The following is a 14,861-nucleotide window of genomic DNA, read 5'->3' as shown; positions in this document are numbered from 1 at the left end:
TGTGTGTGTGTGTGTGTGTGTGTGTGTGTGTGTGTGTGTGTGTATTTGTATACACAAATTGTTATTAATACTTCATGTATGTATATGTCATGCTGTCAGATTATAGTAATTGGTTTTGATGACTCAATTGATTGCCACATTCCATTACAATGGCTCCACACAATTATCTCTTTGTTGTAATCAGCTGGCTCACTCACACACACACACACACACACACACACACACATTTATCTTCCTTATTCTTTCTTTCAAATATCTTAGTATGTTAGTTATATAAGATCTTTCTTTGCTTTTATTTTTAATAAATTACATTATCAAACGAACATCTTTGGATATTAAACAAATTATTTTATTATAATTATTTTTTTAATTTTTTGTGATGTTAGAAGTCAGAATTTATTAACTTTAAATGTATGTGCAATATCTTTTTAAATATTATATGTATTATTTTTAAAATAATACTGGTTTTCTCTAAATTTGAAAAAGAAGTTATTTATAAAATTTTTATATTAGTTAATTAAATTCTTGATCTTAGAATTTAAGAAAAAAGTTCGAATTTTATTCGAATAGAGAAACTTTTAAATTTTTTTTTTAAATTGTTTTAATATTATAAATACTATATTATGTGAAATATTGATGAAATTTTTGACGAATTGATTTTAAGGTTCAGAGCCCGTACGTCTTTCACCAGGATGGGAAGGTACAGGTAGACCTGATGACGAATTAAATTTTAAAGGTGTTACAATGGATCAAGCAGATCTCGAATTGAATCCTCCTAAAGATAGGTATAACTATAAATTCATTAATATTTAATTATTAAAATTATTTGTTTATATAAAATTTATATAGTATTTCAATAATGTAGGAAATATGTTTATTGGAATAATGAGTATGTGTGTGTGTGTGTGTACGCGCGCGCGCGCGTGTGTGTTATGTGTACTATATATATATAGTATTTTAAAAAATTTTAGGAATATGTATTATCATACTACTTATTATGATTACAGTAGAAAATGTTTGTAACTCGGAAATAAATGGCTTAGAGTACTGCTTATTAAGACTTTTTGATTTTTTTTCACAAGTACTTCAAGTTCCTAAAGTTTAATACCATCTTTTTTGAGACGTAAAATGTTAATTTAAGTAAATTTTATTATATTTTGTATTTTTTTCAGATTAAATTTAGTATTTTTCATATTGGTACTTCATGGAATTGGTGCCTTGATGCCATGGAATATGTTTATAACAGCTAAAAATGTAAGTCAAGATGTCAATTATTTATAATAATCTATAATTGAAATTATAGTATTTGTATAAAACTATTACGTTTACAGTATTTTGTCAGTTACAAATTGTCGAAGGAATATACTGGTATAACTACAAACTATGCGATGAATTTTATCGCATATTTGTCATTTGCATCACAAGTACCAAATTTATTATTCAATTGGCTAAATATATTTTTACAATTTGGGTATGTTTATAAAATACATTTTTTACATAAAATATTTAATTTCTTTTTCTCATTTGTAAATACTTTTATTATAATATCAATAATAATGATAATTACAATTATAAATATAAATCTTGTTGATCTTGGATTGTGTATATAAGTTGTTAAATAATAATATGTTTTACACTAAAGAAACTTGATTTTTCAGAGGCAACTTAACAACACGTATAGTATGGAGTATTTTTGTTTTGGTCTTAGTATTTGTTTTTACTGTCATTTTGGCAATGACTGACAGTTCTGGCTGGCCTGGAATATTCTTCTGGATTACTATGATATCTGTTGTTGTATTAAATAGTAAGTTAATAGTAATTGTTAATTTATTAGTATTTAATATTTTTAACACTATTATATATATATATATATATTTATATATAAAAAAAGATATATGTATATATAACAAATGATAAAAAAATGTATATTGAAATTATTATATTAAATATATGTGTATGATTATTAATAAATATTATCAATATTGATTTTTAATATTTGAATTATGCGTACATTGATAATTTATGTTTCAGCTGCCAATGGCATTTATCAAAACTCAGTGTTTGGAATGGCAGCTAAATTACCCATCAAGTACACGGGCGCTGTTGTCTTAGGCTCGGTAAATATTAGCATCAATCACATCTGAGATAAAGAGTAATGTGATATCTGTTAATAATCTTCTTTCAGAATATCAGTGGAACTTTTACAGCCATAATAAACTTTTTAGCTCAAATAATGGCACCAAACGCGCGCACTGCCGCGATATATTATTTTATCACGGCTTTGTTTATTCTTCTGGCCTGTTTTGATACATATTTTGCACTTCCAATTAATGTAAGATTTTTATTAAAAATTAACTTTTAAGTCAGTTGATCATACATTTATTAATTAATACGGTGATTTATTAATTTATAATTAAATGTATAAAACATTATTTAACTAATATGTTAATTGAATTGAATTATAGAGATTTTATCGATATCACGAGCTTCTTCATCAGAAAGAGACGAACAAAAGACAATTAGAGAACAATTCAAGAGGAAAATCTAAACCTGCTTATTGGAAGGTGTTTAAGGCGTGTTTTCCACAATGTTTCAACATATTTTTTATCTTTTTCGTCACTTTAGCGCTTTTCCCATCTGTCCAATCTGATATACAGTCTTCGGATAAGAATTTTGTGATTCCTTCTGAATATTATAGCAGTGTTATGTGCTTTTTAACATTCAATATCACTGCCATGCTGGGAAGTTTAATTGCATCGTTGGTTCAGTGGGTATGTAGACTCTACTTTTATGTATTACACACTTTATATTCTTATATATTTATATTTTTTTTATACTTAATTATATTATAAAATTACGATTTATAATATCTCTAATACACATTTTCTGTACAATTTTATTTATTTATTGATTAACTTTTATTTATTAATTCTTTTTCAGCCGAGCAAAAAATATCTGGTGATTCCAGTGATTCTGCGAATTGTTTATATACCGTTGTTCTTGATTTGTAACTATCAACCGATTGGCACAGAAAGAATACTGCCGGTTCTTATTAAGAATGATTATGTGTTCTGGGTCATTGCCGTTACTATGGGCCTTAGTAGTGGCTACCTGTCGTCATTGTCGATGATGTATTGTCCTAGGTAAGCGTCATTAATGGAAAATAGGGAAAAAGTTAATATAATATATATTACTATTAATAAGATATTACTATTGATAAATATTTTGTATTTAGAATGGTGGATTCACAGTATGCTTCGACGGCTGGCATGTTTGGAGCGGCGTCTTTGATGACGGGGATTTTCACAGGAATTCTATTTTCCATGGTGATGCCTTCTATCGTGGCCAACATAAAATTTTGATCGTTTTAAAGATAAGGTTCAGCAATATGCTTTATATTAACTCAGGAGCTAGAAAAAATATTGCAAATTAAGAATGCAGTCTCCTACACACACAACTACAAATTAAAATGATGTGAAATAACAATTTAAAAGCTTGAAGAAATAAGAATGTTGAAGAAAAAAAGTAAAATGTTATTCCTAAGGACAACTTGAAAAAAGAAATATGTTTGTTCTTTTTGACGACGGTGCATGCACTTTCTGTATTTAATGCAAGGTGCAGAACATTGTACGCTTTATTTGCCGCAACGTACATCATTACAAAATAGTGCACGTATTCTATTTGAACGGAACATTTGAAAATTGGTGCTTGGGTACAAGAACTTATGTATCATCTCTCGAGGCGGTGCAGCCGTATAGTACATACAGCGAAAATCAAAATAAAGGAGAATTGTGAGGTTAAAGTCAAATGAGATCAGAACGATTGAAATCAGAGATTAAAGAATGAAATCAGAACGAAAATAAAATGGAAAGCGCAAATATTGAGATTGAAAGAAAAAGCATTTTCTTTGTGCAACATGTGCTGTGCATGTATCAAATAGCGTTTATTTATTATTATTTTTTTTTTTTTTTTTAAGAACTTGCACTGACCTATCTGTACTCCATGCATTGTGATGACATTTTTAACTGTACCAAGTACAAAAAGTGCCTGCACGATACTTTCAAAAAGAACATTTATAGACATTTCAGAAAAGAAAACGTTACTTTCCTCGACACAAATAAGAGAAATTTTTTCGAGAATGCTCGTTTGCTTATATATACGTTAAATACTTACATATATATAAATATATAATCATACAATTCTTTAAATAACAACTATATAAGAACGAACTCTTAATTAAGTAAAAGCTATTTGAAAGCAATGCGTGTTTTTTTATAAGTGTGTGACTTGGAGTTTCTATTGATTGATAATTTTTAAAGTCCCATTAATAGAAGAAATAGATACGAAAGTAAATTAAGACCATGTAAAGTGCATTAATGATATAAAATGATCGTCTCATACAATAGATTTGTATAGGAAATACCCGGAATTCATGGTTTTATAAGAATTATAGAAACTAATTCTCTACTATTATTACTACTGCCCCTATTACTAAAACCGGACCAATAAGCCTTATTAATAAAAAAAAAAGTTACGCGGCACTCCATTTTTTGTATTGTGCAAATAGAAATCGCTAAATCATTATCAGGAAGATCACGTATTTAAACCTGTAATTCGTTACGCGTTTAACACGCTAAACGTATTTTTTATTTATTACAATCATTTAAGAGAGAATAAAAACATTTAATAGACTTGTTGTCGAATGTGCTCTCTTATGAGGTGTTAAACGCGTGACGAGAATATATCTCTTAATAGATAAGCATTACATTTTTAAATAGAGTTTACTAAAGTTGTCAAGCTGAATTCTCTGCAGAAAATATTTCAATTTTGAAATTACTATAACTATAGATATGTAATAATGTAAAACTAATTTTAAAAGAGAGGCAATTTTTAATTTTGGTAGCAATTTCATGAGAAATCACATATAATAATAATTAAACTCATAAATTATAAATTCCTGTAATTGATACAATGAAACAAGAAAATAATGTAATATACAAGGCCACGTAGGAATCAACCGCAGGTTATTTATATTGCAAAAATTAATTTAAAAAACAATACGTTACATAAATTTATGTAACGTATTATTTTTTAAATTGGTTTTATATATTACATTATTTTCTTGTTTTATTATACATATATAATTTTATTTCTGTTAACATTAAATTTACAATCCTCAAAATTCTTTGAATTCTACAGTTTAAATTTTTGGTGAAATAAAATTAACATAATAATTTACAAGTAATACAAAATAAAAGGCCAAGTCTAATAATTTCTTTACATCATAATAAAATATAGCAAGATCTGATGTAATAGTCTCATAATAAACTTTCATATTATTTGTAGCGTTACATTCTATTCTGTAATTACAAGGTTGTATTTTTTTACTTCTTTTTTAATACAGTTTAGTACTTTATTTAATATTCTTATCATATAATATTGATGATTGTATTTACATAAGAATCGCAGTCTCTTACATTTTTTCAGAAATCAAAATGAAGTCATTTTTTAAAAAACAAATTCGCTACTTCTTTATTTTATAATATTTTTATTTGGTTGGTTCAAGTTAAATTTTAGTATGCTTTTATGAGAATTATTTGTTTTCCAACAGTTGGAACAAGTTATATTACGTCATGAGATGCAGGAGAGTTAAGACTGTTGGCCATCCAATTGATACTAGTCCCCCTCACAATTTTGACGACGAGCTTTCCACCTTATACTTATAGATTAATGAGCGACAATTTTAGAAATTGGAAATAGTTACATTTTTTCGGGCTATGATTATGTTATATTATAATAATTACGTAATTTTTTTCTTCGTGTTCTACACAAGATGTCATGTATGCTTATATTATTTATGCTTTATATAGCGACGAAATTTATGTTTTTTTACGCAAATGGTCTTGAGATTAAGCTGTACAATACATAATACTCTTCCATTAAGCCGTATATACCTGGACGATCTCCACAATTTTTTTCAATTGTAACATACATTGCTCTTGTTAAAGATTATTTTTAAATAGATTACAGTTTAAGCTTTAAATATCTATTTTTTATGTTTTTCGAAGTTTGTACTAAACATATATATTAATATTATTATCACCTTAGCATTATCACAGATTTAACAATTTTTTATCTGTTCTAACTGAAATTTATTTATAACAATTTTATTGTGTATATATATATATTATTTATAATTGCATTATATTAACTTTTAGTGCAAGATACATTTTGATACAACTTTTAAACGTGTTTATAATTTTATATTTTATTTTTTTGTACAAGATTTTCGTTCAGATATTATACTGCATTATGATATAAACAAGATGTTCCTGAAAAATGTTCAACTAAATTTCACTAAATTCTATTTCACTGAATTTATCAGATTTTGTTTTAAATTCTATTCTTTTGTACTCATAAGAGAACTACTAAATCCGAACGAATATTAGAGAATATATGATGAGATACTTTTTAAACAGAAACTCTATATAAGATATAAAATACATTTAAATTTCAGCAAAAGCACGAATTTTATTCGTTCGCATTTACATATGCATTTTTAATTATGCTAAAATGTAAGCTCTATAATACATCTATTATCTCTATCAACTTATACTTATGCATATTACTCCATTGTATCTTTCATCCGTTTTCGATTTAGCCTTTACTAATCAATGAACATAACACAAATTCATCGCATTATAAACTCATTTGAAGAAAAAAAGCTCTCATTTGTAATACAGTGATTCTAAGAATTAAACAAATTAGATTATACTGGTTTTATAATCTAATAAATTTAAATGAAAATTGATCTAATTCATTCAATAGACTATGCATATAAGTAGTCTCCAAACAAAAAATATAGTATTATAAAATAATAAATTATTTCGTAGAATTTTCTTCATAGAATCACTGCGTCGCAATAAAAAATGTGTGTTTCTATTCATTATTTTATTAAGGAAAAATAATGGAATGTCTTACCTCGATCGTTATTTTATTATACTGGCGAAAATGACAATTCTAAAATACATTTTGAATTCCTACAAAGACAATCCTCCATATAGAACAACAGACAATAAATGATCAAGGGAATTCGCTAAATAATCCAATAAAATCGGAAACTCATTGAATTTAAGAGAAAAGAAAAAATTACTAGGATAGATAAAATATTTTTATATGGATTCTCGGTCACACGAATAAATTTCATTCGACGAATTGTTTCGCGCATATCGTTTACCATTTAGATTTTAAGCAATCTTAAAAATATTCATACATTAGTATTACATATTATATATATATAAGATTTAAATATGCATTTATTTCTACATAAAAATAACAATCTTTAATGTATCAGTTAATTCATATATTGTTACTGCATTATTAGCAGTCTTATCATTTGTACGTTGGAATGTATGCACAATATATCAATTAAATATACATATGCATATGTAGGGTGATTAAAAGTTGCAGATCTTTTAATTATAATAAATATACATAAAGTTATTTAAATTATTTTTTAAACATTGTAAAAATTCATTCTTATTAGGTTTTAATTATTTTCAAGGTTTAATTTTTAGAAAAAAGAAGTAATTAAGTTAATAAGTTAATTGTGTGCGAGTTTTACATACATTATTTTTATAATTTACTAATCTTCAACATCAGAAAATTTAAATTTTTTATATTTTTGTGCATCATTTTAGCACAATTTATTCAATGTTTAGAAAACCGTTTTTTTCATCCAATACAAAATATGAATTCTGATAAACCCCTACATATGTAAGAACCTTGTAAGATAAGAAATACATGGTTGCGTTTTATGAATAAGTAGATTTATGGAAAACAGTTTGAACCGTTCAATTTATTGTAGAAAGAACGTTAAATAAATGAATAAGGATTAACTATCCCCGTTAACAAATAATTAATATTATACTATATATAAACAGATATATAATTATAGTAATATTCTTCATTACATTTTTTTTTATACAGGATGGATGTGAATAAGTCGATCAAGTTTTCCTTAAAAATAGATGTTATTTCGTTCCAGTATTATTAGTATAGTATACAATTATTGTTAAATAACAGAAAGATCGGAGCAAAGAGGGGGCCATATATGAGCGTCAAGCATATAGTACAACATATGTATATACTTTGTGTCAATACGAAAGTTTACATTACGTAAACCTTTTCAATTTTTTTATACGGAAATACTTCTTTGGTTTTTGGGCAGATCACAGTGCCATTATTTTCTTGAGCCATTTTTTCCAATGCCTACAACAAAAAGTATAAGTACGAACATTGGAAAAAATACAATCATAAAATATTTTTTTAGAGAGAAATTATAAAGTAAATTTTTGTATATTTAATTACGATATATTATTAAAATTAAATTTTTGTCACATGTTATATACAATACATGCACATACCCATATACATAATGCATGCGTAATCTTCCTTGTACAATATAATTTAATATTGTAATAAAATAGTACTTTTTTATATTTAAAATTATTTCTGTATTTTATATTGATTGCATATCATCTTTATATTATATATTTTATTAGAGTATTATTCTCCATAATATTAATATTTTAAGAGTTGTAATATTATAAATTATTTAATTTATTAATATTTCAATAATTTAAACTTACTTGTTCACCATACACATATCCATTCGGCATCATCATAGGTTGATTGTACTCGTTTAGTGGTTTCCCACTTATGCTGCAAACAAGTCGCGATTGAGAACAATGAGCAAAAGGCAACGGTGCGGCTAATTCATTTAATGCTTCGTTGCAAACAGGGCAGCTAGGATTTCGGCCTTCCTTATTCGCGCTATAACATTGGGGAGTTTTAAGAGCCGACAAACCAGCTTGTAGAGCTACTGTGAATACGCTCTGACTCGCTAACTGAAACAATCTGTAGTTTTCTTGTCGAAATGTCTCGATCAGTTTGTCCCATCTAAAAAAAAATTTTTATGAATTATTGGTTCATATGAATTAAATAAATTATAATTTTCATATAACACTTTTGAATAACTTTATAATTCTGTTAATAAATAGCCGATATAAATAGCACAATTGCGAACCTCTTTTCATCCAGTAGATCTTTGTAGGGACTCAAGTATGCATGAGCCGGAAAAGCCAATTGGCCCATGCAGCACTGAATCTCCTGCAGCTGATAATCGTCGTAATTAGCAAAGTACTTGCGAGCATGCTTCACCGCATCGAGCCGCCGATCAGTTCGCACTAATTCGATAAATTCTTGTACACGTAAATTAAATTCCATAGTGCTGCCTAGTTTTCTTAACTTTGAACGATTATCATGACACCAGCCGATGCATCTCGCACTTTCATGGTTCGCTAAAGATTTTTCCACTTCCCTGGATACCATGAATACATCTATAAATGTTATAAGATATTGTAAAGATTGGCAGGGAATTTTTTCTCACTAAAAATTAAAAAATTTTAGAATTTGATTAAAAACATTCTTTTTACTTAATCATACATACTTATAAATATTACTATAATTCTATTTTTCCTTTCTTTTTATTCTATATTACGATATATATTTTTGGCCTTGTCTAAACTGCTTTAAAAATTAGTAAAGAATTCTTTAAATGAAGTGTGATAACAATTACTTGTCAAATTATGTACCAATATTTGTTAAATCCCTAAGTTCGCTACTGTCTGCCAGTTTAGTGGCTGTTTTGTAGTATCCCTTGCGAAGGAAATATTCCACTAGCATTCTGTCTAATCTCTGTCGTCTCCACTGATTCACAGCACTCGGAGAGATATTAGCATGATCCTTTAAATGATCTAATCTTCTTTTGCACACCATGCCTGCTTGTAATTCCTCTGCTATTGATTCCTGAGCTTTACGCTTTAAAACTTGAAGCCTGGCAACAACGCCACCAAGTAATTTGCTAATTTCACCGGTTGCTACATAAGTTCCATCAGTCTTCAAACTTTTTTCAAGTTCATTAGATACTGCCTGAACATGCGACACTTCTCTATCCAGAGTTTTCTGAGCAGAACGGAACTTCTTGTTCAAAAGCTCATATGGAACCTACATATTTTGAAGTGACATTATTGATACGTAAGTAGATTTAGAGAGCTTTCCAGCAAAAGACATATCAATATAGGAGTCATTTTGTCTTTATCTTTCATTGAACAAAGGAGCAATGACTCGTGCCAACATATATCTCTTGCTAGATAATACTCTTTAATACATATTTTATTAAAGCATTTAAATACTATATAAATCAAAATTGTTACAAGAGATTTAAATTAAATAAGTAAAAAAAACAAACATTTAATATTGACAAAACTATATAATATGTATTTATATATATATATATATATGTATATGTATATATATATATATGCATATTCATATATACATAATAATTATATATATATATATATACAATATTCACATCTCTCTATTATGAAAAATTTTATTTCTAAAAATTATTTATTCTTTAAAGATACATTTGAAAAAATATTCATCTTTAGCACGATTTGTTTTCAGAAATATGCATCTTTAAACATTATATATGAAAGATTACTCAAGAAATACAGAATTATACGCTACAGAATGCTAGAATAAAATTTTCAAGTGGCAAATTATCTCAAAGCACCCTGTATGCGAGCATAAGCTAGTAAAGATACAAATGTTTACCTTTAGTGTAGGATGTTCGAGGCTCTTAACGTCTGACATATTGGTTAAACGCCCAGAACAATGAGCAACGAGGAGGCACGAAGTGGAGAACACGGTGACGGAGTACTGATCCGATTAGGTATCAATCAATTACTATACATCGCGACACGACGTAATTCACGTCCATGTTAATGCGATTTAGAAAAGAGTCGACGGCAAAATGCACAATCAGCGACGAAATCGAAGAAGGACATCGACTAGCAATTAGCATTCACCTTTAGCCACTTCGCTAGTATACTCTTCCTTCACATGTGTCGATTTGTTGGTAATTATACAGAATCACTCGAGCAGCTTAAAAATCGATCAAATTAGGCTTATTCGACGCGTTTTAGCATGAAACGAAAGAATCTGGCAGAAATAAGCGTCGCTCTGCCCTACGAACCGAGATATTTAATGTTAAATTTGACGACTATTCAGGTTAGGAAATCTGTCTTACCGACTACATGTAGTGCTACGAGTATGCCTTCTTCATGCTCTCTGACCTCGTGCGCATGCGCTCGGTAACCTTTCGGCCCAACAGCCGAAATTTTCATTATCGTACTCCTACTCCATCTCTCCTTCCCCCCCTGCTGAGGGACGCACGACTTGTACACGTAGAGACCTAGAGGGTCTCTACTGGATATACTTGTGACACTGGCTCATAGTGATATATTTAAGTCGGTCTGACCATTACCTAACCTTTACCCGAAATTCTTTCGTTTTATGTAAAAACGCGTCGAATGAGTCTAATTTAATCGATTTTTAAGAGGATTGCCCTATATTTTACCTTTACCATGGATGCAATTACACAAAATTTATATGGATTGCTGGGTGTTGAGCCAACAGCTTCAATGCCAGAGGTTTGTACTTTTAATTTGTTTCTCAAGATTTGAATTTACTTTACAAATATGTTTACGCCTTTTGTAATGTGATAAAATATTTTATAATAGAAAAGTATTGAGAAAGAAAACACTTGATGTTGTTCGTATTTTCAGATCAAGAAGGCATATCGCAAGAAAGCTTTGACATGCCATCCTGACAAAAACCCTGACAATCCAAGAGCCGCAGAATTATTTCAAGAACTCTCGAGAGTATTGGAAATATTGACAGACACAAACGCCAGAGTAAGTGTATCAACATCTTCTCAAAATTTATTAACATTTTTATCATCAAACATCTGTTTTCTTAGACTTCTAGAAAGTCTCATAGATGATCTAATTTGTTAAAAATATGTTGTGAAACAAGGTAGCGTATGATCAAGCCATTGCTGCCAGGAAGCAGGCAAAAGAGCGAGTTAGACAGTTTGATGCCAAGAGGAAGAAATTAAAGGAAGACTTGAAGACACGTGAGGAGGATCTTTATAAAAGATCGCTGGAGGAGTGAACAAAGGTATACCAGTTTAATTACTTTGAGATACTTTTTGATTGTTAATTCAAATATATAACATATAATTATTTTCAGGCTGAAGTGAAAAAATTGCAAGAGTGGTATTATAACCAAATCGAAGAGATGATGTTTACATCAACATCTAATGTGAGAGACTTTTGAATCAAAATTAGATGGAAGGTACAAAATGGTGATTTGACAAATGGTGGATATAATTATGATAATTTACATAAAATGTTTTCCAAGGTAATATCATGTTTTAATTCCATTTTTTTAGTTTTATGTGTTAAATATTTTTTTAATTATTGTTCTGCAGTATGGGGATGCAGCGGTTCTTGTTATATCATCTACAAAAAAAGGCAGTGCCATGATTGAATTTGAAGATAAAATTGCAGCAGTAAGTTCGTAAGATACTGATAAAGGAACAATGGCTGTGTGTAGCAGAAAAAGCAGTTTTACAATTGCTGTAAGAGTCTTTAATATAATCGATTTATATGTTTAAATTCAGTAAGAAACTAAGGACAAAAATCAATTATATCAAAGAATCTTTAAATTATTGTAAAGTTGCTTCTACTAAATACAGCCAATAAGACTGTATATACACAATCCGAATTTATACAACAAAATTCTTTAATAAAATGTTTTGTTTTAGGAAACAGCGCTTATAGCAGAAATCGGTTTAGCCGAAAATCCATTAAAATTACGTGGATTATGGGATACACAGAAACGTTCAACTAGTGCTGCAAGCAGTGTTAATACCTTGTGGAAGTTGCGTTGTTAATGGAGATGAAATAGTCACAAAATTCAATTCTTTAGAACCATAATGTACCGGCATTTGCCTGCCTTTGCCGTCGTCCTCGCAATTGCCATAACATTGATTCATAAACTTTTCTAAGGGTTGCCCACGATGCAGCAACACGCCTGTTACATATGTCGATATACAATATTTTAGATTAGCGTATAACAATAGATGGATAATGTAATTTCATACCAGCCTCACGATACTGTGCGTAAATCGTATCTTCTAGAGTTAAAGCAGCGGCCGAACCGATTTGTACAGCCTCCTCGCCTGTATTGGTCATATAAAATGATATACGACCCTGTCTGTGCAACACGTACATTATTTTATCCATAATGCTTATGGTCACCATATCGCGATACATTTTTTCCAGATATACTTCATTTAACTGTAACACAAAAATAATTTGATTTTCTGTGCCTTATTTCGGTATCGTCTACTTTTTAATTTAATTCAGAATTTTGTTTATAATTAATACTAAATATTATTACTTTATTGTGTGTGTATGTGTGTATACGTGTATATGTGCGTGCGTGTATGAGTTAAACAATTTATTCTTTTCTATAAATATAGAATTTTGTATAGAAATATTATAAGTCAAAATATAAGCATATATGATAATTGAAGTTGATAATTGACTTGAAAAAATATATATCCTTAGCATAATTATTATAATAAAGAAGTTTTGTTTGATATATAATATATCAGCAATTGCGTAAAGTTATCTGCGCTTGACTCCTAGTGCCCTTTTCTTTCCGAGTTTGTATTTGATTTATACAAGAGTTGTTGTTATTTAAAATTATTATATATTTTTATATATCTTTAGATTTTTTAAAATTGTATAATGTGATTTTTATAACTGTGATAATAATCAAACCTTTTTATCTTCAGGTAATTTAGTCTTTTGTGAAGATTCCAAAATCCTATATATTGGAATAGGTTCATAATTTTCTTCATTGACGAATTGAATACTATTGGTGAAGGTATTACTGATTCCCATGAATTGCGGCTCGCTTGAACCGGTGCTGTAATGTTTTATCTGGAAATTAAAAGATACTAATAAAGAAGAGGAAGAGAGAAAAATTAATTATTATATTAAGTCATCTATTTTATTAATATTTTTATTATTTGTTTATTGATTTATTTACATTTATTTATAATTATATATAGCTATAATTATATATAAATAAATTTTAATGTCATTCAACATTATTAAGATCCAAGATGCTATGAGTGGCGAAGATTGGGGGGCATTGACATTTGGATTTTTGGGCATTGACATTTTTTTTTTCTCATAAATAATTCCCTTTACCTTTACATATTCTTCGTTTCAGTGGAATAGGCCTACTGGGGAAACCACTTTAAAAAAAACGCGTCAACAATAGTACCTCAATGGTGACGTGGAAACTATTGTCCTATAACTATAATTATTTAATAATTACATATTGTACATATATTTCTTATATTGTCGATTTTCTTTCTGTATATTATACATGTTGCAAAAATAAATTATTTTGTAATTTTATTATGAATCTTGCGCACAAATTAAGAGCTTTAAATAAGATATAGTTATGATTAAATGATTGAAAGGTATATACATACATATATCAATAATAATAACACCATGTATAATATTATTATTAATACTAACAATATATACAAATATTTTCAATTATTAATTTAAAATTCTTCAAAAAGGATAGTATTAATAAGTTATTTAAGCTGAGGGGGATTCATCAATCCCATCGTAAGTACAGACGCTCTTAAGGTAAGCCGGTACGCGCGTTGTTTACAAGAGCATCGGGAGATTCGTTGCTATGGGATACGCGGCAAGGGGGGACAAGTAGGCGTCAACAACGAAATCGGCCCGAAATGTGCAACTAAATTTAAGCACTGCCGTAAACGATACGATGACATTTCGATATCAAATTCCTCTTCTTTCATTTTGTGGATTGGCAGGATAACAAACTGTTTA

At 28.6% G+C, this 14,861-nt stretch overlaps 2 protein-coding genes and 1 pseudogene across 2 annotated transcripts in view; 2 read left to right on the top strand and 1 right to left on the bottom strand.

The window, feature by feature from the left end:
- LOC108774882 (NADPH-dependent diflavin oxidoreductase 1) overlaps positions 1–4,109 on the top strand; it is a 16,896-nt gene extending 12,787 nt beyond the window's left edge. The window contains exons 5-13 of the mRNA XM_018541105.1: positions 668–785; positions 1,173–1,254; positions 1,332–1,471; positions 1,659–1,804; positions 2,032–2,117; positions 2,186–2,332; positions 2,466–2,771; positions 2,941–3,143; positions 3,236–4,109. Of these exons, the coding sequence (XP_018396607.1) occupies positions 668–785; positions 1,173–1,254; positions 1,332–1,471; positions 1,659–1,804; positions 2,032–2,117; positions 2,186–2,332; positions 2,466–2,771; positions 2,941–3,143; positions 3,236–3,362 (1,355 nt within the window). The 3' untranslated portion in view covers positions 3,363–4,109. The remainder of the gene's footprint in view (positions 1–667; positions 786–1,172; positions 1,255–1,331; positions 1,472–1,658; positions 1,805–2,031; positions 2,118–2,185; positions 2,333–2,465; positions 2,772–2,940; positions 3,144–3,235) is intronic.
- A 3,913-nt stretch (positions 4,110–8,022) lies between these two features.
- On the bottom strand, positions 8,023–10,722 carry Kaz (E3 ubiquitin-protein transferase Katazuke). The gene is made up of 5 exons (XM_018541043.1): positions 10,684–10,722; positions 9,657–10,068; positions 9,089–9,401; positions 8,652–8,961; positions 8,023–8,271 (listed from the first exon to the last, which is right to left on the bottom strand). Exons 1-5 carry the CDS (start codon positions 10,720–10,722, stop codon positions 8,170–8,172), a joined length of 1,176 nt encoding a protein of 391 aa, XP_018396545.1. The 3' UTR covers positions 8,023–8,169.
- Positions 10,723–11,325: 603 nt separating this feature from the next.
- LOC108774840 (dnaJ homolog subfamily C member 17-like) lies at positions 11,326–13,275 on the top strand (annotated as a pseudogene).
- The last annotated feature ends 1,586 nt before the right edge of the window (positions 13,276–14,861 follow it).

Source organism: Cyphomyrmex costatus, unplaced genomic scaffold (assembly GCF_001594065.2).
Source record: "Cyphomyrmex costatus isolate MS0001 unplaced genomic scaffold, Ccosl1.0 scaffold275, whole genome shotgun sequence".
In the NCBI taxonomy this organism is placed as follows: Eukaryota; Metazoa; Arthropoda; class Insecta; order Hymenoptera; family Formicidae; genus Cyphomyrmex; species Cyphomyrmex costatus.
The sequence above is the reverse complement of the archived record's forward strand: the minus strand, read 5'-3'. Positions and strand labels throughout refer to the sequence as shown.